Source organism: Chiloscyllium plagiosum, chromosome 2, assembly GCF_004010195.1.
Source record: "Chiloscyllium plagiosum isolate BGI_BamShark_2017 chromosome 2, ASM401019v2, whole genome shotgun sequence".
NCBI lineage: Eukaryota > Metazoa > Chordata > Chondrichthyes > Orectolobiformes > Hemiscylliidae > Chiloscyllium > Chiloscyllium plagiosum.
This window is the reverse complement of record NC_057711.1, coordinates 119,307,465-119,332,794: the sequence shown is the minus strand read 5'-3', so window position 1 is coordinate 119,332,794 and position 25,330 is coordinate 119,307,465. Positions and strand designations below refer to the sequence as shown.

Below are 25,330 nucleotides of genomic sequence, written 5' to 3'. Positions count from 1 at the left end.
ATAGAAATCATCACGTAATGGTTATGTTACTGGACTTGTAATCCAGAGGCCTGGGCTAACAATCTTAGAAAACATGATTTAAATCTCAGCACAGCAGGAATTTGAATTCAGTGAATTAAACAAATCTGGAGACAAAGACTAGTCTGAATAATAGTGACCGTGAGACAATTGGGATTTGTCGTAGGAATCCCCACTGGTTCACTAAAGCCCTTGAGAGAAGTCTGTCTTTACATGGTCTGGCTTCAGGCTTAATGTGGCTGACTTGCTGCTGTCCTTTGAAATGGGGAAGCCACTTGAGTTGTTGACGAAGTGGCCTGCTGCCATCTTTTTGAGGCAATTTAGGAATGAGCAGCAAATGCATCTCTGACTCTTCTCTTCCCTTCCTTTCCCTTTGTTGACTTCATTGTTTCCATTTCTGGAGATAGGCTGTCCACCAATATCTATTACAAACCCACTGACTCCTATGGTCACCTCAACTACACCGCCTCACATTTTGCTTCCTGGAAGGACCCCATTCCATTCTCCAAATTTCTCCATCTCCCTCACATGTGTTCAGATGATGCCATCTTCCATTGGGGTGCCTTTGACATATCCTCATTTTCGTCAATCAAAGATTCATCCCCAACTGTGGTTAACAGAGTCCACTTTCAACACATTTCCTGCATCTCTACCCTCACACCTCACCCCCACCTCAACTAATGATAGTGTTGCTCTTGTTTTCACTTTCCATCCCATAGTCTTCGTACTCAAAGGATCATTCTCTGACATTTCCACTGCATACAGCAGGAAACCACCACCAAACACATCTTGCCCTCCCTTCTACTGTCAGCAGTCACCATTCCCTTCACAACACCCTGATCCACTCCTTCATCTCTCCCACCACTTTGTCATTCTCCCATGGTTCCTTCCCATGCAATCGCAAAAGATGTAAACTTACCCTTTCAACTCCTCCCTCCTCACTGTCTCACCTTGTTGCTTCACTACCAATTGTACGGTACTGCACTTTGGTGCTTCAATGAACCATATCACTGAATTGGCCACTTTTAGAGTAAAATTTCCTAAACCTTTCCTCTATATTGGCCACTAACACACCAAATACTATACATAACGTGCAAGGAGTATGATCTACTCTTAGCTCCTTCTCTGCAGCTAGCTAGTACAGCATGTGTAAACATGTCCTTGGATGATTTCTGGCTTGCACACTTGGAAAGAAAAAGAAAGTTCTAATTCAATACGCCTCCACAATAACATGGAGTGCTAAGCTTCTCTTGTAAGAACCGCAAGCATCAACTTGTTTTAGGTCTTTCCAGAGAAATGTGTTGGTGTTCTAATATCCTGCAACATCATGCATTTCCTTTGTCACTGAATTTAAGCAGGCACTAATTTCATCTTTATGATTAGTTTTGTACCATTTTGAAAAGATTACTTTCATGTTGGGAAATTGTGCAAAGGTCTGGTATAGGCTCACCTTGCTCCTTGACCAAGGAATGTGGCTAGTAGGAGTTCCACGATGAATCCTAGATCATAGGTCTATCTTATCTGAGATTCAAAGCTGTTCCCTAGCCCAAGTCCATATGACATAATCATATTGGGCAGTGCTTAAAGCATTCCTCAGCATACACCCTTACAAAGCCTAGCATCTTTGATAGACAAAAAAGAACACAGAACAGTATAGCACAGTACAGGCCCTTCTGCCTTTGATGTTGTGCCAACCTTTTATTCTACTCTAAGATCAGACTAACCTACATTCCCTTCATTTTACTATCTTTCATGTGCCTATCCAAGAGTTGCTGAAGTGTCCCTGATGTATCTGACTCTTCTACCACTGCTGGCAGTGCATTCCACACACCCACCACTCTCTGAGTAAAGAACCTACCTCTGACATACCTCCAAACCTTCCTCCAGTTACCTTAAAATTGTGCTCCCTTACAACAGACATTTCAGCCATGGGAAAAAGCCTCTAGCTATTCACTCTATTTATGCCTCTCAACATCTTCTACACCTCTATCAAGTCACCTTTCATTCTTCTTCACTCCAATGAGAAAAGCCCTAGCCCTCTCAACCTTTCTTCATAAGACATGCCCTCCAGTCCAGGCAGCATCCTGGTAAATCTTCTCTGAAGCCTCTCTAAAGCTTCCACTTCTTTCCTATAATGATGCGACCAGATCCTAACACAATATTCCAATTGTGGTCTGACCAGCACTCTCTACAGCTACAGCATGACCTCATGGCTCGTAAATTCAGTCCCCCTACAAATGAAAGCCAACATACCATACTTCTTCTTAACAACCCTATCAACCTGGGTGGCAACTTTGAGGGATGCATGGACATGGACCCCAAGATCCCTCTGTTCCTCCACATGGCCAAGAATCCTGCCTTTAACTCTAAGTTCTACATTCAGATTCAACCTTCCAGAGTGAATGATTTGACACTTTTGACACTTTTCCAGGTTGAACTCCATCTGCCACTTCTCAGTCCAGTTCTGCATCCTGTCAATGTCTCATTGCAACCTGCAACAGCCCTCCACACTATCCACAACTCAACCAACCTTCATGTCATCGGCAAACTTACTGACCCACCCTTCTACTTCCCCATCCAAGTCATTTATAAAAAGAGCAGAGGTTCCAGAGCTGATCCCTGTGGAACACCACTGATCAGTGAGCTCCAGGCTGAATGCTTTCCATTTACCACCACCCACTGTCTCCTATGGGCCAGCCAATTCTGCATCCAGACAGACGTTTCCCTTTATCCCATGCCTCCTTCCTTTTCTGAATGTGCCTACTATGGGGAAACCTTATCAAACGCCTGCTAAAATCAATTTTCACTACATCCACTGCTCTATCTTCATCAACATGTTTTTTCACACCTTGTACTTTTCGTCACAAACATCATGTAACAATGGTGAACTGCTTTCTTCAAAATTCAGTGTCTGTACATCCACAGTGCTATGAGAGCAGTAACTCCAGAATTTTGACTTGGCAATAGTGAAGGAAGGTGATATAATTCCAAGGCAGAATAGTGTGTGACTTGCAGAGTACCTTCCATGGGGTGGTGTTCCAATGCACCTAATGTCCTTGACCTTCTGTGTGTTGGCAGTTGCAGGTTTGGAAGATGCTGTCTAAGGAGTCTTTACAAGTTGCTGCAGTGTGAGAAGTACTGAGCATGATTCATAGAAATGTGAGAAAATGAAATGTCAATGAGGCCTTCATCGATGTTGGTGATCTTCACCTCATATCACTGCTCACTAACTATAAATGTAGCAATCAACAAGCCAGTTTGGTCAGAAACATGTGAACTAGTTTGTGTGACCTCTCAAATTCTATTGATTCTATATGGACCTCTGTACAACATTTGCTGCATTGGGGAAATGGGAACTATGTCAATATTTGGGGGTGAATAGCACTTGACACTTGGATGGAATAAAATATCAGTTCAGAGTCCTTCAAACATTTTCTGGCTGTATTTTACACTCTGGATTTTGACTACCTGAACTGTGAGGCAGTTTTAGTAATTTATCATGCTGCTTCAATGAGAAAATAAAACTGATCACTTGGGATTTTGAAAGAAAGTCAACCGCTCAATTTTCTTTGTAGCCACAAGACTCCAAGGGACATTCTTGGACTAAAACAGTTCAATTTCCTTAAGACATTTTCAACTCATTTCCGGTGTTAAGGTCGCAAGCTTTAAAGTTGAGCAGTGCAGTAATTTCACCCGCTCTACGGAAAACTTAATATTTCACAGATGTGCTCTCCATCAACATAAAGATTGCAGAACTCAGCAACTTTGGAATTTCCACTTTGCAGCGTTAGAAGAGTCCAATCAGACAGGATGAATTAAACAAATGAATAGAAATTAATTATAACATCATGGAAGTTAGAAATGTGTACATGGCATTTGGTGGGCGGGGGGGGGGGGGAGCGATGTGACAGCAAAAGTTGGTGATATGTGGCAAGCATAATCAGCATTAAAAGGAAAACGGATTTTTATGAGACACAGTGAATGTCATGAAATAGGACACAGTTGAAGACTGTCAGAGATATGAGGTCTGCAATCAATTGGTCCCTGCTGCATTTCATGCCACAATCCTCCTGGACAGATTTTGTAAGTCTTTGGAATTATATCCAGTACTCTTGTTGGATAAAGTTCAAATTAGGTGTAACCTGTTACTCCCACTTGATTCCTTAAGATCCAGTGTGAAGGTGCTTCAGAGAAATGTTATGCATGTTGCTGCAACAAGAGGAATAATTAAAGAAAAAAAGTGACAGTCCTAAATTTATATAGGACTTCCAGGCCATCCTAACCCACTTCCAAATCACTTAAATGCTTTTGAGGTGTAGTAGTTGTTGTAATGTTGTAACCAAGTAACCAATTGGTGCACAGCAAGGTACTGCAAACACTAATAGAATAATCAACAGATTGTTTGCTTTAGCGATGGTGAGAGATAAATATTGACCGGAATGTCAAGTGAATTCAATGGAGAGTACATCTGTAAGGTTTTAAAGTTTCTGAGATGGGCTGAAATGACTACTCTGCTCTTCACTGAATTGTGCAAAAAGACCTTTTACATGAACCTGAGGTTACAGGCAAAGCTTGTTATCATTGTTTAGATTAAACACCTGCAATTTTAATGTTTAAGTATGTTGTACCATTGTTTGCCGCCTGTGGTGCCATTTTCCACAGGACTCTGGCATATAGTGTGTCGAGCGATATTCAGGGATGAGCATTGCTGTTAGTTATGTACAAAAGACTATAGTTCATTACAAGTGCAATTGGAAGAAATCTACCCAATAATAAACTGGAATTTTCCAGCAGTCTGTACTGAACCCATCAAGTTCTTAGTTACTGTTTGATGGAAGAAGACTACCTTTATTTCTTTTTCTTGGAACTGAGAACTGTTGCAATCCAAAGTAAACAAGGAGGATAATTTACTTTTGCTATTGGTCTCTCAAATGGGCTTAAGAAGTAATGTTCACTGATACCCATGTAATTAAGTACAGATGAGAATATTTGTCCTCTTTTTGGTCCTTCTTTGCTTTGTTTTTATAACACAGTGACTTGAGAGTATTGCCCTGTAACACAGGAGTGAGGGAAATCAACGCAATATTCATTCGCAGTCTGTTTCTCTGCATAAAACAAAAGGGATAGGATTGTGCGACACAATGAATGCATAGGTTTTGTTATAACACTAAGCTAATGGTTTAGTTATCTCCAATCAAATTATCTTTAAATTATGTAAAACCAAGTGGCATATAAAGTGGCCTTTAGCATTTTGGGAACTCGGTGGCACAGTGGTTAGCACTGTTGCCTCACAGTGCCAGAGACCCGGATTCAATTCCCGCCTCAGGGGGAGTTTGCATATTCTCCTCGTGTCTGCGTGGGTTTCCTCCAGGTGCTCTGGTTTCCTCCCACAGTCCAAAAATGTGCAGGTTAGGTGAATTGGCCATGCTAAATTGCCCGTAGTGTTAGGTGAAGGGATGAAATATAGGGGAATGGGTCTGGGTGGGTTGCGCTTCGGCGGGTCGGTGTGGACTTGTTGGGCTGAAGAGCCTGTTTCCACACTGTAAGTAATCTAATCTAATCTAATCTAATCCTGAAGATTCTGCATTAACTACCAGAGGTCTGAATGCATCTAATCCTGGTCAACTATTGCACAAAAGAACACTGAATTCTCCCCTGAACACCACACCCATTTCTAACAATAATCAGAATTATGATAGTGAAAAAGGAAATAGTGGACAGCAAATAGGGTTACCTCAGATTACAACAGGATCTGGACCAGATGGGCCAATGGGCTGAGAAGTGGCAAATGGAGTTTAATTCAGATAAATGCGAGGTGCTGCGTTTTGGGAAAGCAAATCTTAGCAGGACTTATACACTTAATGGTAAGGTTCTAGGGATTGTTGCTGAACAAAGAGACCTTGGAGTGCAGGTTCATAGCTCCTTGAAAGTGGAGTCTCTGGTAGGTAGGATATTGAAGAAGGCATTTGTTATGCTTTCTTTTATTGGTCAGAGTATTGAGTACAGGAGTTGGGAGGTCATGTTGCGGCTGTACAGGGCATTGGTTAGGCCACTGTTGGAATATTGCATGGAATTCTGGTCTCCTTTCTATCGGAAAGGTGTTGTGAAACTTGAAAGGGTTCAGAAAAAATTACAGGGATGTTGCCAGGGTTAGAGAATTTGAGCTATAGGGAGAGGCTGAAGAGGCTGGGGCTGTTTTCCCTGGAGCGTCGGAGGCTGAGGGGTGACCTTATAGAGGTTTACAAAATTATGAGGGGCATGGATAGGATAAATAGACAAAGTCTTTTCCCTGGGGTCGGGGAGTCCAGAACTAGAGGGCATAGGTTTAGGGTGAGAGGGGAAAGACATAAAAGAGACCTAAGGGGCAACTTTTTCACACAGAGGGTGGTACGTGTATGGAATGAGCTGCCAGAGGAAGTGGTGGAGGCTGGTACAATTGCAACATTTAAAAGGCATTTGGGTGGGTATATGAATAGGAAGGGTTTGGAGGGATATGGGCCGATTGCTGGCAGGTGGGACTAGAATGGGTTGGGATATCTGGTCGGCATGGACACCTCTATGAGTGTATGACTCTAAGAGGAGGAAGAAAGAAGTAGTAAATTGAGATTGAGGCAAGAATACTAAAGCTTGAATTGGTGAGTTGGAGCTGGGGTGAAATGAGTGCTAGCAGGAACTGATGGGTTGGATTAGTGAAGTGATAACTTTGCAACAGTTTGAACTGGCTTGAACAGAAGGAAGGCGGGGAGTTTGAGTTAGATTATAAAAGGAAGCTAAAAGATGTAGCACATTAAAATGAAGGAATCAGGACAAGAAAATCTGAATAAACTTTGCAAAGGAGAGGGACTGCTAATATAAGTGACTGCTCTGATGAAGTATCATCTAGATTTTAAACATTAGTTTGTTCTCTCTCCATGGATGCTACTTGACCCGCTGTGATTTCCAGCATTTGTTGTTTTCAGAACAAAAGGATGGGAATTTGACAACAATTGCAAACAATAATGCAGAGGTGTGTGGAAAAGCAGAACAGCCTTGTCGTGATACTCATTTGTAGCGCTGCTATGCACTTGATGGGCCAAATGGCTTCTTTTTGTACAATAACAAATTTTGTGCTCCTGGATTGGGGGATGGTTTGAGAGGGAGGAACTAATTCATTTCAGGAGCATCTCATGTGTTTTCTTTTTCACAGAGGTTTTTCAGCTGATACGTAAAATGTAAGATGGGCTAGATCCATTTGGTAAGTCCATTTGCAGCACTGTGGACCAATGGAAGCAGACATGTCTCCTTTTGATCAATACAAAGACTTACACAGGCTCCTCACCCCAACTCCATAATTTCCTCCTGACAATTTGCAGCTATCAGTGGATTAGATTAGATTAGATTCCCTAAAGTATGGAAACAGGCACTTCAGCCCAACAAGTCCACACCAACCCTCCAAAGAATAACCCACCCAGATTCATTCCCCATATTTACTCCTGATTAATGTACTTAACACTATGGGTAATTTAGCATGGCCAATTTACCTAACCTGCACATCATAGGATTGTGGGAGGAAACCAGAGCACCCGGACAATCATTGACACATATCTGCCATCTCCCATCATTGACTACTACCAGCCCAAACCTCCCTTATTATGTTGGTTTCTTACCTAATACCATGGTCAACCAAATCCATTACATAATCATGCTCTATTTACCTATTCTCATCTCTGTATCCATTGCCTACAAATCCTACTTGATCCTCAACTCCAACTTTTCTGGAGTATTCCTGCCTAATAGAGCGCCAAGTCTGTAAATCAAGCTGGTTTCTGATAAATCATTATAAAAATAAACACTTACAGTCTGGAATTAAAACACAATGGTTTTTGGGTTTCCAGATCTCAATTTGTTCTGTTGTTCTGACAATCCCACTCCCTGTAAATGTCAGGGACCATTATCATACTTGGGAACATGGATATACTCTCTTTTCTCCCCATGATGAAATGTACATTGTTTGGGGAAATTTTCTCTCATTTGGTGCACAAACAAACGCTCAATATCAGCTAAGAAATTTCCTTCAAAGGTTTCTAGTGCATAACATCGATACCAGTGAGGTTGGTCAGTTCAGGTGTCACAACGTTCAGTATATTTCAATCTGCAGGATGAATTCAGACTTAACAATAATAACTTATTATAGAAATAATAGATAAATAAAACATGTTGAAGAAATTTTGGATCATTCTTTAAGCTTTAAACTGAATGTTTTCAGTTGAATATAGGTTCAGAAGGCTGAGAAAGGGTTAATACTTGACTGCAATTAGCACCACCCATTATGTTGACATCATGAGCATTTATTGGGAGAGAAAACTAGTGTTTTGCAGAGCGAGAACTGAGGCTAGGTCATCCCAGAAATCTTTGTCAAAATGTAGAACTTTTCCTACAACCTGCAAATAGTAATAGTAATAGGGGCGGCACAGTGGTTAGCACTGCTGCCTCACAGCACCAGGGACCCGGGTACGATTCCAGCCTTGGGTGACTGTCTGTGTGGAGTTTGCACATTCTCCCCATGTTTGTGTGGGTTTCCTCTGGGTGCTCTGGTTTCCTCCCACACTCCAAAGATGTGCACGTTAGGTGAATTGGCTGTGCTTAATTGCTGATAGTGTTAGGTGCATTAGTCAGAGGGAAATGGGGGTCTGGGTGGGTTACTGTTCGGAGGGTCGGTGTGGACTTGTTGGGCCAAAGGGCCTGTTTCCACACTGTTGGGAATCTAATCTAATTTAACTCAATCAGATGCTTCATGTTGGACCATGTGGTGACTACACTTACATGCACCATAACACATAAGCTGCTAAAGAATCCACACACTTAGAAGATATGAATGGCAGGTATGGGGCTGGAATGTGGGGCAGTTAGTTGATCATAACTTTTAAACAGCAGTTCGTTATTGAATAATCAATCTGCTGACAAACCACACAGAGACCCAATAGCTCTTTGGAAATGTAGGGTAGCTGTTACCTGAGAGACCAAACCTCAGATTGACAAGAGAGATAAGAGAGGAGAGGGCTGGAAAAAATAGAAGTGTTTAAATTTAGCCAGCCATTATATAACAGCCAGTGATTCGCATCATTAAGCAATTTGTTCAGTGTCATATGTTATTGGCCTTGCTGTGTATTCCAGCATTTTATGTTTTTATTTGAAAATGATGCATATCTATCTTGTATTGCAAGGTGACTTTGAGTAGGAATGACCATAAGGTGAAATCTGCCCCATTTACAATACAGCAGAGTTTATAGAACACAGTATGCTACGTATACAACTGCATTGATTTGTCATTTAAAAAATAAGTGTCAGTGTTTTAAGAATTAAACTTTCATCAGTATTGCTGTTTAGCCAAACTCTTCTATGTTGTAACAGCAATCTGTAAGGCTGACTGTGAGGTTCAAACATGGCTTTCTTCTTTATTTCACTGCAGAGGCAGAAATAGTCCCTGAAAGTCACTTCTGTGGCCTGGTCTGCCCAACATCCACCAGTATTGGCAGTTGTTGATATTGACTTCTCATCTCTATATCCATTGCCTACAAATCCTACTTGATCCTCAACTCCAACCTTTCTGGAGTATTCCTGCCTAATAGTGCACCAAGTCTGTAAACCAAGCTGGTTTCTGATAAATCATTATAAAAATAAACACTTACAGTCTGGAAGCTAGTGTGCTTCTAATTAAACCTGTTGGACTATAACCTGGTGTTGTGTGATTTTTAACTTTGTACACCCCAGTCCAACACCGGCATCTCCAAAGCGTTGATATTGACAGTTGTTTCCTGGCCAGCAGCTGATTTCCACATCTTGAACACATCAGTGAACTATTGTCTTTACACCTTCATTCAGAAGTCAGTCCAATGTAGATTGTAAAAGCACATTAAGAAAGTGTAAAAACTGAAAAAAAAAATGCAGATGCTGTAAATCAGAACTATAAACTGAAATTGCTGGAAAAGCTCAGCAGATCTGGCAGCGTTTGTGGCGAGAATCAGAGTTATTGTTTTAGATCAAGTAACTCTTCCTCAGTTCTGGTTTTGTTTCATTAAGAAAGGGCTTTTCACTAGAGTATTTTTAGCTTTCAGGTGATTTAAAATGAGTAATGTGTTAGCAATTTATACACTTTAAGTATTAGATTTTTAATTTTAATTTTAGGTTCCCTGTTTGTACTAATTCCTTGGAATGAGTTTCCAAATGAAATCTGACCCAGTGCCATCACTAATCTGATATTTTGAAAGAGGTTTCCATTATTTGTAAGAACTCAGGCATCTGCAGGAAGTTCTTTAGTGTGCCTTTAAAGATGATTACAGCAGTTAAAGCTTCTATTTGCATTTGTAAAAGCAGGACTACAAAGAGCGCTCAGTATTGGCACTTAGTGCTATGATATTATGTTTATCTCCCTCCCACCCCGTTCTCTTGTACTCACTTGGCAGGGATGATAGAGCAGATCAATCATGCTGTTAAAATTCTGCTTCCAGTGAAAATCTAATTGCTAGAGAGAATTTGATGGAAGTGATTAGACCTTTTTGAAGTCTTCCTCCTGCAAAGCTTTAACTAGAACTGCACCTCTTATATACAATAGCATTAACATAATTTAGGGATGCAGAAGATGTGTGGTTCTATCAGCCCAGGGCAGAGAGCCATTTGATTATTCACTCTGTGTATTCCTGTGAATTCTGGGCAGAGAAACATTTAATCATTTGATCTGTGTATTGCTGTGGATTCCGGGCATCTTGGAAATGTTGCAGCATGTGATCTAAAACACATTGGAACTTGCAGGAGCCTGTGAGAAAGGTGGAGCAGTTTGCAATGGCTTCCACTATAGGGCCAGTGTAGATACAATCAATAGTATATATGTTAGAGAAGCTATGCTGAGATATTGTAAAGTACTAAATAATAAATCATTATGGGAGTATCATGTGAGAAAATGTAAACTTGTCCACTTGGACAGCAAGAATAGAAACGCAGTGTGTTATTTAAATGAAGAGATTGCAGAACTCTGAGGTACACAGGGATATGGGTCACCTGTAGATGAATCACAGAAGTTAGTAGATATAGCGGGTGATTTGGAATACAAAGGGATGTTGATGTTTATTGTAAGGGGAATAGATATAAAATTTGAGATGTTTTTCTACAGTTGTACAAGGTGTTGGATCCACATCTTAAGTACTGTGCACACTTTCGGACTCTTAAGAAAATACAGAATTGCATTAGAAGTAGTTCAGAGAAGGTTCACTTGATTCATTCCTTGGAATGAGTGGAGGAGGGGAGATTACCTTATGAGGAAAGGTTGAACAGGTTTAATCTGTATCCAATGGAGTTCAGAAAAAGAGAGGTGAATTCATGGAAAGATGTAAGATCCTGAGGGATACTTGAAAAGTGGATGCTGAAAAGATGTTTTCCTTTGTGGGAGAGACTAGAACTATGGAAGACAATTTAAAAATGAGGTGTCACCCATTTAAAATGGAGATAAGGAGAAATGTTGCGAGTCCTGAGTCTGTGAAACTCTCTTCCACAGTTTGCAGTAAGGCAGTAGGTAGGTAGATTCTTGATGAAGAAGGGAGCAAAAGGATATCATGGGAAGCCAAGAAAGTAGAGTTGAAGCCACAATCAAATCAGGCATGATCTTATAGAATGGCGGAGCAGGCCTCATGGGCTGAATGACCCGTTCCTGTTTCTAAGCTCTAGTTTTGTGTGAAGCAACATCAAAACTGTGGCACTCAAACACAGAGTTTCTGTCACAGAAACAGAGATACTACACACTGCATCATGAGATCTGTCGAATCAGCTGTATTATTTCTCAGCTAAAATGTCATCCCTTATTTTGAGCTAAAGCAATGAATTGTCGAGTGTCCTTTCCAAATTTAGAATACATTTATTTGTAATGCAGTTCTCTGGGTCCACGCATGTCACAGCAAGACAACGTGATTTCATGGCTTGTGCCTCATGCTCAGACTCATTTGAGACCCATTGTTTATGCATATTGCTACAATTCTTGTCATGGTGCTCCTAAATAAGTTAATAAAGCGGGTATTCTTTACCATCAATCAAATTAATAAATAGCTTCTTTAATTATTCTTCTTTGAAGTGCTTGGCTATGCTTTTAGCTGGGGTAAGTTTGTGGCCACAGTTGCAGAATAAAATTTTAGGATCCATGACATGTTCACATTATCCTAAGTTCCGCACCATTACAGATTGTACTACAGTGTAAAACAGACTGGGAAGCTTCCAGAAGTATGGGAGAGTATGGGAGCTTTGTGTGTCTTAGGCATGAATGTTTGTACAGATGAGCAATGCACAATGTCAAGAAAATTGGCTGACTGTGTGGAGTTTGCAATTCTCCCTGTGTGTCTGCCTGGGTTTCCTTGGGTGTTCTGATTTCCTCCCACAGTCCAAAAATGTGCAGGTTAGATGGATTAACCCATGGAAAATTGCCCATAGTATCCAGGCTTGGTGAATTAGCCATGGAAATGCAGGGTTACAGGGATAGGGTAGTGGGTTTGACTTGGATGGGATGCTCTTCAGAGGGTTAGTGTTTACTCCATGGGTTGAATGGCCTGATTCCACACTGTAGGGATTCTATGATTCTAATTTCCTGCTTAGCCAACTCAACTTGGGGGCAAAGTCCCCTAGGAGATTTTTTTTCTGGGGTGGTAGTATTTCCAGTGAGTTGGACTGGACAACCACAGACTAATGCAGAAGCAGACTGGTGGTAGGACTGCCTCAGAGCTTCAGTGCTGTTTCCAAATGTTTAAAAGAAAGAATAAAACATAACACATCTCCCCAGCACCCCATCCACCCTCTCATAGTCTCTATACCCATCAAAGCAAATCATGCCACCTTGTTGTCCTATGCTCAACCTTTTAAGATCACTCAAATTCATGCCAACTATGCCCCTGTGGCCATCTCGTGGCTCTTCATAGGCTGATTCTAATGTAGTGCCAACCAGTGCCAACCAATGTATTCCCCTGTAGCCTTTCCCTTACATTCCCAATGCCAACTCACCCAGTATCCACCATGAGCACACCTTAGGACCTATTCTGAGATTAAGTAGTATGAAGTTCTAAATGACTATTCCAGACTATTATACGGGGTGTCCTCACTTAAAGACAGTGTTTTGTTTCACTGCTAAAGCTATGCGTCATGTCATGAAATGCACTTAACTCTCAAGTAATTTCACTTAAATGTAGCAAATAGTATTAAAACTTAAAAAACAAACAAACTGCAACTACCATTTATTTCTAGGTTACCATAACCTCAGAAATCTAGTAAATTGTCTACAAAAATACCATTTATTTCTGAAGTTATTTGTAATCCTTCAACAAAAACAATATTGCATCATGGAACTTTTATTTGGACTCACCATTGGAGAATGGAATTGAAAATATTGCCAAAGTTATGTTGAAACAAAAATTAGTCAGAAAGAATTTAGACACAGCAAGTGCCAGAGTGTTCCTGTTTTCACTGTTAGTCTGTGCTTCCCATCCATCTTAATGATGGAGTTTGCCAATCCGAAAACAGGTCTAGAACAAAATGTGCATTAAAATCAAACGTTTGTGCCCATTTGTTAGCAAATTTAATTTATGTGAACTTTAAGTCATTGCACCACATTTCTGTTCCAAAACCATTCTCTTTACATCATATATGTAATTCTTGGCCCAGTATTGGGATTTGTTATGATGCCAAACCTGTCTACTGGTACAAATCAACACATTGATTAATTTAGAATGCAATAACTTATGGTCTGGGCCAATTTAATTAGCATTGCACTTACTGAAATTAATTGAATCTAAATTTCCTTATATGCAGCAATACTATGAAAGTGGAAAGTAAATATCAGTTTGTATAATGCAGCAGTCAGTCAATGCAGCAGTCAGTCAATGCAGCAGTCAGTCACTCTATCTCCTGCCATCTAGGTGTGTCAACCTGGCTCAAGCAGCATAAGGGCTTTCATCATTATCATCAAAAACAAAAAGTAGATTTATGTACATAAGCAAAATTCTTCAGATGCCAGAATTTCAAAATGAAAACAACAAATGCTGGAAATACTCAGCAGGCTTGGCAGCATCTGCGGAGAGTAAAAAATGAAGTTGACATGTCAAATTTGTTCACCTTCTGTTAGTTCATCAGCTTGAGATCTACAGAACAGAGGGATTTGGGAGTCCTTGTACACAAATCACAAAAATAGAAGCGTGCAGGCTCATCAGGTAATAGGGAAGGCAAGTGGAATGTTGACCTTAATTCTGAAGAGAATGGAGCACAAAAATAGGGTAGCCACATTTAAACTATACAATGCACTAGTTAGACTACACCTGGAATACTATGTACTGTTTTGCTCTCTTTATCAAAGGAAAGACATACTGGCATTGGAGGCAATCAAAAGAAGTTTGATCTCAGATTTGGAGGGATTTTCTTATGAGGAGAGGTTGAGTAGTTTGATGGGCCTGTATACATTGGCATTTAGAATATAGGCAACCTTTGAGATATATATAAGATTCTTAGGAACTTGATAGGGTAAATACATAGAGATTGTTTTCATAGGTAGGGGAGTCTCGGACCAGAGAGTATAATGTCAGAGTCACCGAGTCAAGACAGATATGAGGAGAAATTTATTTTCTTAGAGCATAATTAATCTGTGGAGGCTGTAAAGGCTGGGTTGTTGAACATATTCACGAGTGAGATAGACAGATTTTTAATCAGTAAGGGAATCAAGAGTTATGTGGAAACTGCAGGAAGTGGAGCTGAGGATAATCAGATCAGACATGACCTCAGTGAATGGTGGAGCGGTCTTAATGGGTTGAATAGCCTACTTCTGCTCCTACATTTTATGGTCAGATGAAATATAAACTTTTTCTTATCTCCCCACAGATGTTGTCAGACTTACTGAGTATTAATTTAGATAAATATGAGGTGCTGCATTTTGGGAAAGCAAATATTAGCAGGACTTATACACTTAATGGCAAGGTCCTAGGGAGTGTTGCTGAACAAAGAGACCATGGATGCAGGTTCATAGCTCCTTGAAAGTGAAGTCGCAGGTAGATAGGATAGTGAAGAAAGCATTTGATATGCTTTCCTTTATTGGTCAGAGTATTGAGTACAGGAGTTGGGAGGTCATGTTGTGGCTGTACAGGACATTGGTTAGGACACTGTTGGAATACTGCGTGCAATTCTGGATTCCTTTCTATCGGAAAGATGTTGTGAAACTTGAAAGGGTTCAGAAAAGATTTCCAAGGATGTTGCCAAAGTTGGAGGATTTGAACTGTAGGGAGAGGTTGAATAGGCTGGGGCTGTTTTCCCTGGAGTGTCGGAGGCTGAGGAGTGACCTTATAGAGGTTTATAAAATCATGAGGGGCATGGATAGGATAAATAGACAAAGTCTTTTCCTGGGATGGGGGAGTCCAGAACTAGAGGGCATAGGTTTAGGGTGAGAGGGGAAAGATATAAAAGAGACCTAAGGGGGACCTTTTTCACTCAGTGGTACGTGTATGGAATGAGCTGCCAGAGGAAGTGGTGGAGGCTGGTACAATTGCAACATTTAAGAGGCATCTGGATGGGTATATGAATAGGAAGGGTTAGGAGGGATATGGGCCAGGTGCTGGCAAGTGGGACTAGATTGGGTTGGGATATCTGGTCGGCATGGACGAGTTGGACCGAAAGATCTGTTTCCGTGCTGTACATCTCTATAACTGTATGACTATATGACTCTATTACTGGCATCTCTGTTTTTATCTCTTGCATCTAATGCACTGTATTCAATGTCTAAAAGTGCCTTTACACAGGCATATTTAAAGGACAAGGGAAGACATTACTAATAACCTGAAGAAAAGGCATTCTTTAAAAAAGAAGAGAGTTAACTGTGTTAAGGTGTCAACTGTGGCTCAGTGAGTGACACTTTTGCCATTACAGCAGATGGAGCAGAATCGCACCCCACTTCAGAAATCTGAGTACTGAATCCAGGTTAAAGCTTCATTTGTGGTGCTGAGGGAGCAATGTGTTGTCATTCAGATAAGACAGTGGATTCTGTTTGACATAGTGCTGTTAGGATATGAAGATGACCTAATGCCTTCAAGTGAAGTTGTGGCTACCGTTACAAATTCACACAAAAGGTCAAAGCTGCTACTTTTGAAGAATTCTCCCTCGTGCCATGGGGCCAAAATGTATATAATTCAACCAAAACTAGTGGAACAGTTTGGCATTTATCACATTGCATTTGTGGATTGGTGCATCTGTCCTTTTTTCTGCTTTGATTGGGTACGTGTCAAAGAAAGACATACATTATTAGGAGCATAGAATAGGAGCAGCTGCAACCATCTACCCATTGAGACCGCTCAATCATTAAACTAGAACATGGGTGATCCTCAACCTTAATGTCACTTTCCCACACTGTCCCCTTTTCCATTGATAGCTTTAAGATCTAGAAATCTATTGATCTCTGTCCTGAATATATTCAATGGCTATGTATTCCACCAACAATTTTTGAATATGAATGTGATTAACAATGTGACCATGACCAGATTATATGTTTTTATAGATGTTGTTTGAGGGCTAGGTATTGGCCCTGATCTTAAAAGATAGTGACAAAAAGCTGTACCATGCTGAATCAAAACTTTATTTAGTAAGAATCCCTTGTATTACCAGAGATGGTTAAACAGAATCAGGGAATGACCAGGTGAAAAAGGGGTATAAACAAGCCTGAGTATTATGGCTACTGATGGCCAAGATGTGAATAAGACCTTCAGCGTCAGTTGATCCTTACACTGGATACAGTTTAGCATGACACTAAAGCATGTGTGCTAGAAAATAAGAAAGGGTTTGAATAGAGTAGAGAGAAAGAAAATCTTCCCACTAATAAAAGGATACAGCATGAGCAGGTATAGATTTAAAGTGATTTACAAAAGAAGTAACTGTGTTCTGAGGAACCTTTTTCACACAGATGGTCTGTATCTAGAATGTAACACCAGGAAGCATTATGCGGGAAGGTTCAATTGAGGCATTTCAGAAGGTATTGTATGATTATTTGAAGAGAAACAATATGCAATGGTGTGGAGAAAAGGCAGCAGAATGGAATTACATCAATATGCTCATTTGGAGAGCCCGTAGAGAAGTGTAGAAACTATTGCAATGTAGGAAACACAACAAAAGATGTTTATACAGTAATCGTCCACAAAAAGCAGTGTAATCATGACCAGATAATAATGACCCTGACATTTAGCAAGTTTTGAGTAGCCAGGTTGAGGTTCTGGATGTAGGCTTGCTTGCTGAGCTGGAAGGTTCGTTTTCAGATGATTCATCACCATACGAGGTAATATATTCAGTGAGCCTCCGGATGAAGCATTGGTGGTATAATCTGCTTTCTATTTATTGCCCAAACACATAAATAGAAAGCGGGCCACACCACCAATACTTCATCCGGAGGCTCACTGAAGATGTTACCTAGTATGGTGACATCCAGACTCTGACAGTATTATGAATCTTCTGATCAGATTGGCTGGACCAGTAACTGTCTACTTTGTTGCTGTTTGAGCCATCGAACTTTCACATTCAATCAACAGGGTGCCAACTTCTGAAGAAGGGGCTGATCTGAAAAATTCATTTACTGTATTTCCTGTACTTGCTGTTATTGAATTTGACTCTGTAAAGTGTAGAAAAAAAGAATACTCAACTGTAGTTTGAAATTTTACTACTTCATTTCCAAAAGTTGAAGAAAGAGATCTGTCCTTTTAGACTCTATTCATTATATTATGCACAGAAGAATATGTTTCTGACATTCCAATTCAAGCTTGAGAGAATTAGATAAATGCTTGAATTTATTAGAATGCAATGAAAGAAAAGTATAATGACATAGCTCCATTGGGAAGCTAGCATTAGCACAGGCTAGGTAGACTGAATGGTCTTACTTATGACTTGCTTTGCCAACTATCTGATATTGGTGGAACCAAGGAACCTGACTTGGCAGCTCCACAACAAACTCCTTACAGATATTTTCCTAATGGCCTGTTCAGAGATGTGTAGTACACAGTTCTGGAGCAGGTGGGATTTGAACATGAATCTCCTGGTTCTGAGGCATGGTAAATACCACTGTATCACAAAAGCCCTTAAACAAAGTCCTTACAACAGAACTGCCTGAATTAGAACTGCTGTCTCATATAAAGTAGAAGTTCAGGCAGCACAGCTGTACTGGATGAGGCAGATATTTGTAGAAGTAATTTTAAGTGGCTGTTGTGCTGCAATTGTAGTGTCCCTACCACAAGTCCCAGAGGCCGGTGTTCAAGTTCAACACCTGCTCCAGTACTGTGTTTTAACATCTGTAAACAGGTTGATTAGGAAAATATATAGGTGTCATTCTAAAGATAACTCTCATAACTTGTAGAACTCTTTGTCTTTGAACTTTTCACCTGGGTAGAACTCAAAAGAAACTCAAAAGACAAGCCAGCTGGGAAAATATACTTTGTGCTTATTGAAGTAAGGAGAGAAATCTGGGGGGTTAGCAAAGTCCTCACTTTGGTGCTAATAAATTGGTATTAGTTTTGTGCAGAGGTGGTGCTATAGGAAGAATATTATAAAAATGGAAAGGGTGCACAAAATATTTGCAAGTGTGTTACCGGGACTGAAGGATTGAGTTATAGGGAAAGGTTGGGTAGGCTTTATTCACTGGAGCATAGGAGGTTGAAGGGTGGCCTTGAAGAGGTTTATAAAATCTTGAAATGCATAGATAAGATAAATAGCAAAGGTCTTTTCCCTAGGATGGGGGAGTTCAAAATTAGAGGACATGTTTTTAAGGTAAGGGGAGAAAGATTTAAAAGGAACCTGAGAGGCAACATTTTCACATTTGTATATGGAATGAACTGCCAGAGGAAGTGATAGATACAAATGCAGTTACAACATTTAAAAGGTATTTGGACAGGTATATGAATAGGAAAGGTTTAGAGGGATGTGGGCCAAATGCAGGTAAATGGGAATCGTTTAGTTTGGGAAACTTAGTCGGGATGGTCGAGTTAGACGGAAGAGTCTGATTCCACGTTGTATGACTATGACTCAAGTGTTGCAAGATGTGTTCTGAAACTCATCTACATATTCATATTTGCAGCTGAACTTCTATGATAAGGCAGATAATCTTTTTGTGTAATTGGCACTTTATTGATTATCTCTCAGAGATTAAAAATGCCTTTTACCAAATGATCAGTGTAAATATATTAAATTTTGCTTTTAATCCTGTTTAAGGAGCTATTCAAATGATATATCAGCCATGTCATGTATTCGTTTAGTTCTTTATTGTTGCATTGGATGTGGGCATTGCTAGCAAGGCTGGCATCTGTTGCATGTTCCTTTGAACTGATGGCTCTCTAGGTCCTTTCAAGAGGCAGTTAAGAATCAACTACATTGCTGTGGGTCTGGAGTCACATGTAGGCCAGATCGGGCAAGGTACGTTTCCTTCTCTGCAGGACATTAGTGAACATGATTTAAATAATGAGCAATTCTTGAAATATTTGACACTAGAAATGTGTGGCTGTTAATTGATACATGCTGTTTTTTAAATTTCTACATATTATTGTATTTTTCTCACCAATAATCTAAGTTTCATCCTTGGTCAACACTCCTTCTAGCTTGAAAGTATTGCACAGGTTGACTTTGCACGTGATTGTTAATAGCCTTGACTGAGTGCTAGTATTTTGGGAGGACTTGAATATAAAGGCAGCGATGTACTTCTGAGGCTCTATAGCGCTCTAGTCAGACCACACTTGGAGTATTGTGCAGAGTTTTGGGCCCCATACTCAAGATGGATGTACTGGCCCTGGAGCATGTTCAGGCTTCTGATCCTGCTCTGCAGGACAAATTGTTAGCCTGCTGATGAAGCGATGGAGTTTAGAAGGATGAGGGGGTGATCTAAATGAAACATACAGAATATTGAATGGCCTGGACAGAGTAGATGTTGGGAAGATGTTTCCATTGGTATGAGAGACTAGGACCTGAGGGCACAGCCTTAAAGGGAAGACCTTTTAGCATGAAGATAAGGAGAAACCCCTTCTGCCAGAGAGTGATGAATCTGTGGAATTCATCACCACTGAAGGCTATGGAGGCCAGGTCGTAGAGTATATTAAAGACTGAAATAGATAGGTTCTTGAGTATCAAGGGGATCAAGGGTTGCAGGGAAAAAGCAGGATAATGGGTTTGAGAAACTTATCAGCCATGACTAAATGGTGGAACAGACTTGATGGGCTGAATGGCCTAATTTCTGCTCTGAGGTCTATGGTCTTATAGTTTGCTATAGGACTTTGTAGGGTGAGTTGAACCAGTCACAATCAGACCTGTCCTGACTTAACAGTCATTGCATAAAATTTAAGTGTTGAAGAAATATGGAGAACAGACTGGAATAATACGATTCACACAATTTACTCAAGTGAAGTGTAAACACAGATATGGATGGCTGGATTGAATGGGCTGCTTCTGTGATTTAGCCTCTGTGTATTTTGATGTAAGTATAAAATAAGCTTTTTGATATCTCACTGTTTTCCCAATGAGTATTCAAATCACATGAACCAAGAAGATCCCAGGTCGATTTCAGGATTTTGAATTAGCAGATCACAAATAAGCTGGCAGTGACATTATAGTTAATGTCAACATTCTCGAATTAAGTGAAAAATCATTGGTTAGGACTCTTGCTATCACTGAACCTTTTTGGCAATCCATGTTCAGTGAGAACAGAATATCATTGGCTGTCATTACTGTCATAGTTGAATTACCTGATGTGTATGTCGGTTGGAATATAGAAACATAGAAGCTACGGTGAAGAGACAATGCATCAAATACTGTAAAATAGTTCATCGATAAAGCCTGCACATCCCTAGGGTACTCCCTTGATGCTTTTGTTCTTGCCCCATCTCTGTTCATGTCTCTTCATCAGCAGGCTAACAATTTGTCCTGCAGAGCAGGATCAGAAGCCTGAAGTATTCATGCAGGTTGTGCAGCATTGAGACTGGCAGATAAGCCAAGTTCCCAAACACGGACCCCCATTGCTTCTCAACATGTGGGAATCACTTTATTGCTGCCAAATGGTGTGGAATAGCAAATTAGTGATCAAAGCTGACAATTCACAAACTTGTGGGTTGAAGTGGCACAGTGTGACATTCGTCAACCAATGTGTTAATTTAAAATTACTTTGCCTGTCATCTTAGCAGAGGATTTAAAATAAGTGAGCCCATTGCAAATGGTAGAGCACAATTTAACACGAAAGAACCACAACAAAAGAAGGAAGCAAAATGGTGATGGGTTATTTTCTTTGTATTTGTATTGAACAGCAACGCGTTCCACTTTAGTGATATGAGGTTAAATCACTTTATAGCAACCCACATTTTTAAAGAATTTATAAAACAACATGCTGCGAAGTCATTCACTTACCATGCAACCCTTTGGATTTGTTCTGAAGAATGCAGACTGTATCCCTTGAAATAACATGTTTGTATTTTAGGAGCAACAACCTGAGTATGGCGACTTAAACACTTCTCACTGTATTTTTTGTAAAAATGCAAGTGACAATAAATTAGTATTTTATTCTGTTCAAGTACTTCAGAAATGTATAAGGACATCAAGAATCACCAAGTAAGGAAGGAATGATTAGGTTGACAGTTCCACCATCACTTTTAATCTGATATAATTTTACAGGCCACTGCGCAGACCTTCTTCTGTTACTATCTAACCAACTGTCAAGAACAGTGTGAATGAATGGCAATAATTTATTCTCTGTTATTCGCTCAAGGGGATGAAGTTAATTGAAAACTCCAAGTGATTGGTCAGTGCCCATAGTTTAGGCCACCATTGAGTTGGAAAAAATAGAGATGAGATAAATGATGGAACTATGATTTAAATATTACCAAACCGGGATTTAAAAGACTTGTAGAACTTAGGAGAAAACATAGCATTTTAAAAAAAGTAAGAGGGCTGACAGATTAGATGTGTTTGGAAAATACGTAAAGATGACAGTCACCAATGTGTGAAATATTTATTAAAGCAGCAAATGTTGGAAAGTCTCAGCAGGTCAGACAGCATCTGTTGAGAGAGAAATGTTAATATTTCAGTTTGGTGGTCTTTCATCACCCTCAATAGCTCTGATTCTAAATTCTGTTGTTAAGTGAGGATTACTTAATGATTCTCCTAAACTAATTTAGAGAAAAAAAATGAAAAGCTTCATCAGTCTCTCTTTCAGAAAACTATTCCAGCTTTTGTTATTCTTTAAACTGATTTATTTCATTAAGTAGTTTTGGAGTTTCAAAGAGGTTACTTCATTTCTCCTTTCACCGATGCTGCGAGAACCGAGTTTCTCCAGTGGTTTCTGGTTTTACTCCATTGAGTTGCCTGCTTTGATGACTTGTTTTGTAATAAGGGAAGTGTGCAAGGAAACTGAAAGAAAAAAATTGTGTATTTTAAAAGAATCTGTCCTTGCTCATATACGTTACTCATGTTATAAAACCACTGACCCATGACTGCGATTTTCTGTTCTGTATTTGAACACTTTTTCAATAGTACGTAGAGCTGGTTATGTGTTGCTGATTTCTGTTTGATGAGCGATAATGTATGAGGAAACTACAGTGTAGTCTAATTGATGTAAGCTGAGATTCAACTAATTCTTTGGTTTCAAATTGCATTGATGTGCCCTGACAGACAGTGCCTCAGCTTCAGAAATGGCATGACTCAGCAGCTTGAGAAGAATGGCATTGTGTTGAAATTGGATTGTGCACACTGCATCAAAACATTTACACATTGAGCATTTTGGGTATTAGCGTGCGCTGATAGCTAAATAGTGCTGAGTGCCAACTGCACAGGACAATGTGCCGCTTTCACAGCAACAACAAAAGTGAAATTGTGGTATCATTAAATAAAAGGAGACCCGTTGCCTACCTTGAATAAAGTTACAAAGTCTAACAGTGTTGATAGCATAAGCAGAGCCAAGCAAGCTAAAGCCATACCAATGTTTTGTCCATGTAAGCTATTTGCCAAGTGACTGGTGACCCACATTACTGTATGGTTTCACTTACAAGAAAAGTAATCCAGAGTAAAATCGATATTCTTTCAGCTGACTTTTATTCATTCTCTAGATGTATTGAATGCTCCTGGTCTGGTGGATGTCCAAGACCATTGCCTATTTCTATCCTCAAGTTAAGTTTAAAAGGCCAAATTCATGTGATTAAAGTATATTCATCTCCTCGCTTTTCCCGATCCAGTTCCAATCGACCAGTTTGAGACTTGAGCATTTCAGAAACTCACAACTTGGGCACGCCTTCTGGACCTTCACCAACATTTAACTGAGTGTGGTTTGCACAAGAGCTGGCAATGATATTCAGACTGTTATTAGATTTAGACACAAAAATGTTTTGTATCAAGTTTATCAAGGCCTTTTTTAAAAATCGTGCACCTTAAATAGTGAAGTCTGCATGGTACAATATAAGCTCACGTCTTTTCTTTCCAACCATATTTACAGATACAATTTATTTGAAGTGAAATATTATTCAAGGTGATATGTCAGTTCTAACAAGTTTGCTTTCTGTTTACATTTCATTGAATGCTGTGTAAGATTACAATGTCTTGAAAATTTCAGCTGATGTTCCAATTCTTTTTATTTTAGAAGATGCTCTTGGTTTTTATATCTAAAAGGAACACAATTACTACCCGGTCATGAAGTAGTTGCAAAAATTTAAGTATGTGCTGAAAATAACTTGTACTATTAATGACACTTATTTTAAACTATTTCCCTCTGCCCCCCCACCCTAACTTCTCAAACAGGAAAGAACTGTCTCCCTTAAAGAACTAGTGGAAGTAAAAGATTGAAACAAACTGAGGACCCACCGAATATTGGACCAAGAAATCATAGACATAGCATTACTAAAGTGTAGCTGTTCTGAGTGCATCGGGTTGAAACAACTGATATCCTACCATGTCAACAGCCCTGAAGCAGGTATTCAATAAAGACAAGACCTTTCGGCCAAAGAGGAAATTTGAACCAGGTACTCAGAGGTTTGAACTCCATAAGAAAGCACAGGCTTCATTAAGCTCAGGAGTGGATCTGAAGGGAGCTGTTCAACTGCCCAATGGTGAAGACCTTAATGATTGGATTGCTGTTCATGTGGTGGACTTCTTTAATCGAATTAACCTGATTTACGGGACAATCTGTGAGTTCTGTACTGACAGGAGCTGCCCTATCATGTCAGGAGGACAGAAGTATGAATATCGATGGCAGGACGATAACAAATACAAAAGACCCACTGCCCTTCCAGCTCCTCAGTACATGAGCCTCTTGATGGATTGGATTGAGGTTCAAATCAACAATGAAGAAATCTTCCCGACAAGCATTGGTGAGTTGTGGTTTACTTCAGGGGAAGGAACTTGTTATACCAGGAGAATATTGGGAATAATTTTAACTTAATCTACCCATCAAAAAACTGAAGATTGGCTTGAATGGTTATATTTCATTTATCTGATTTTACTCTTTGTTAAAGTTATCGAAGAGCAATATTGGCTAACGGGTAAACTGGTGTTCCACATAATCCCATAGCATTTCCATTCAACTGGTTAAGTTAAATAAGCTATTGTTTCTGGGTACAGCCCTGTTTTTCTGACTGACATTATTGTAAAATAAAGGAACAAGTCATTGTGGGGATTGTGCCTATATTTCTCTGTGTGAGATAACTAGGTAAAGCTCTCCAACAGTTGTGGAGGCTTTTACAGTTGCAACATTGAAGAGGCATTTTGATGGGTATATGAATAGGAAGGGTTTGGAGGGATATAGGCCGGATGCTGGCAAGTGGGACTAGATTGGGTTGGGATATCTGATCGGCCTGGACGGGTTGGACAGAAGGGTCTGTTTCCATGCTGTACATCTCTATGGCTCTATGATTCTATTTGCTTACATTTGAAAATCAATTGCTGTGTCTAAACTATCACGTTTCATTCATTTGTTGTAACAATTAAACATTCCCAACCTAAGTTGAAATCTTTCAAGTATATTGTCAAATATGAATGATCCAAAGACAAGTTGCTGATTATCCACTCAATAAACTCCAATTTTTGATGGTTTAAGAATTGTTTGAAATTCTATGCTGCACTCAGTACTGAAATTTATTAAACATTGAGTACTTTGTGAGCAAATGAAAGAATTAATTTAAAATAAATGCTGGTTGGGTTCATATAGATGAGAACATTGGATATTAACTACAAGATTCATAAAATCTTGGTAAAACAATGGGAGTTTTCTGACATGACCATACTGAATTTTGATTGCTTCTTTTATGCCTCTATGTTGGGTACAAGAAAT

The 25,330-nt window shown here is 39.8% G+C and overlaps 1 protein-coding gene and 1 long non-coding RNA gene across 16 annotated transcripts in view; one reads left to right on the top strand and one right to left on the bottom strand.

Moving 5' to 3' along the window:
- LOC122563516 (MOB kinase activator 3B) overlaps window positions 1-25,330 on the top strand; it is a 167,266-nt gene that overhangs the window by 68,951 nt on the left and 72,985 nt on the right. For 14 of the 15 annotated variants that reach the window (XM_043717427.1, XM_043717417.1, XM_043717354.1 and 11 more), the window contains one exon: window positions 23,803-24,371. In XM_043717427.1, the coding sequence (XP_043573362.1) occupies window positions 23,954-24,371 (418 nt within the window). In that variant the 5' untranslated portion in view covers window positions 23,803-23,953. Of the gene's footprint in view, window positions 1-20,479; window positions 20,501-23,802; window positions 24,372-25,330 lie in introns of those variants that run through there. The other variant, XM_043717447.1, reaches the window with a different exon arrangement.
- Window positions 521-23,876, bottom strand: LOC122563569. Its single transcript, XR_006315652.1, has 3 exons — window positions 23,801-23,876; window positions 13,243-13,255; window positions 521-531 (listed from the first exon to the last, which is right to left on the bottom strand). It is a non-coding gene; the product is annotated as an uncharacterized LOC122563569 (long non-coding RNA).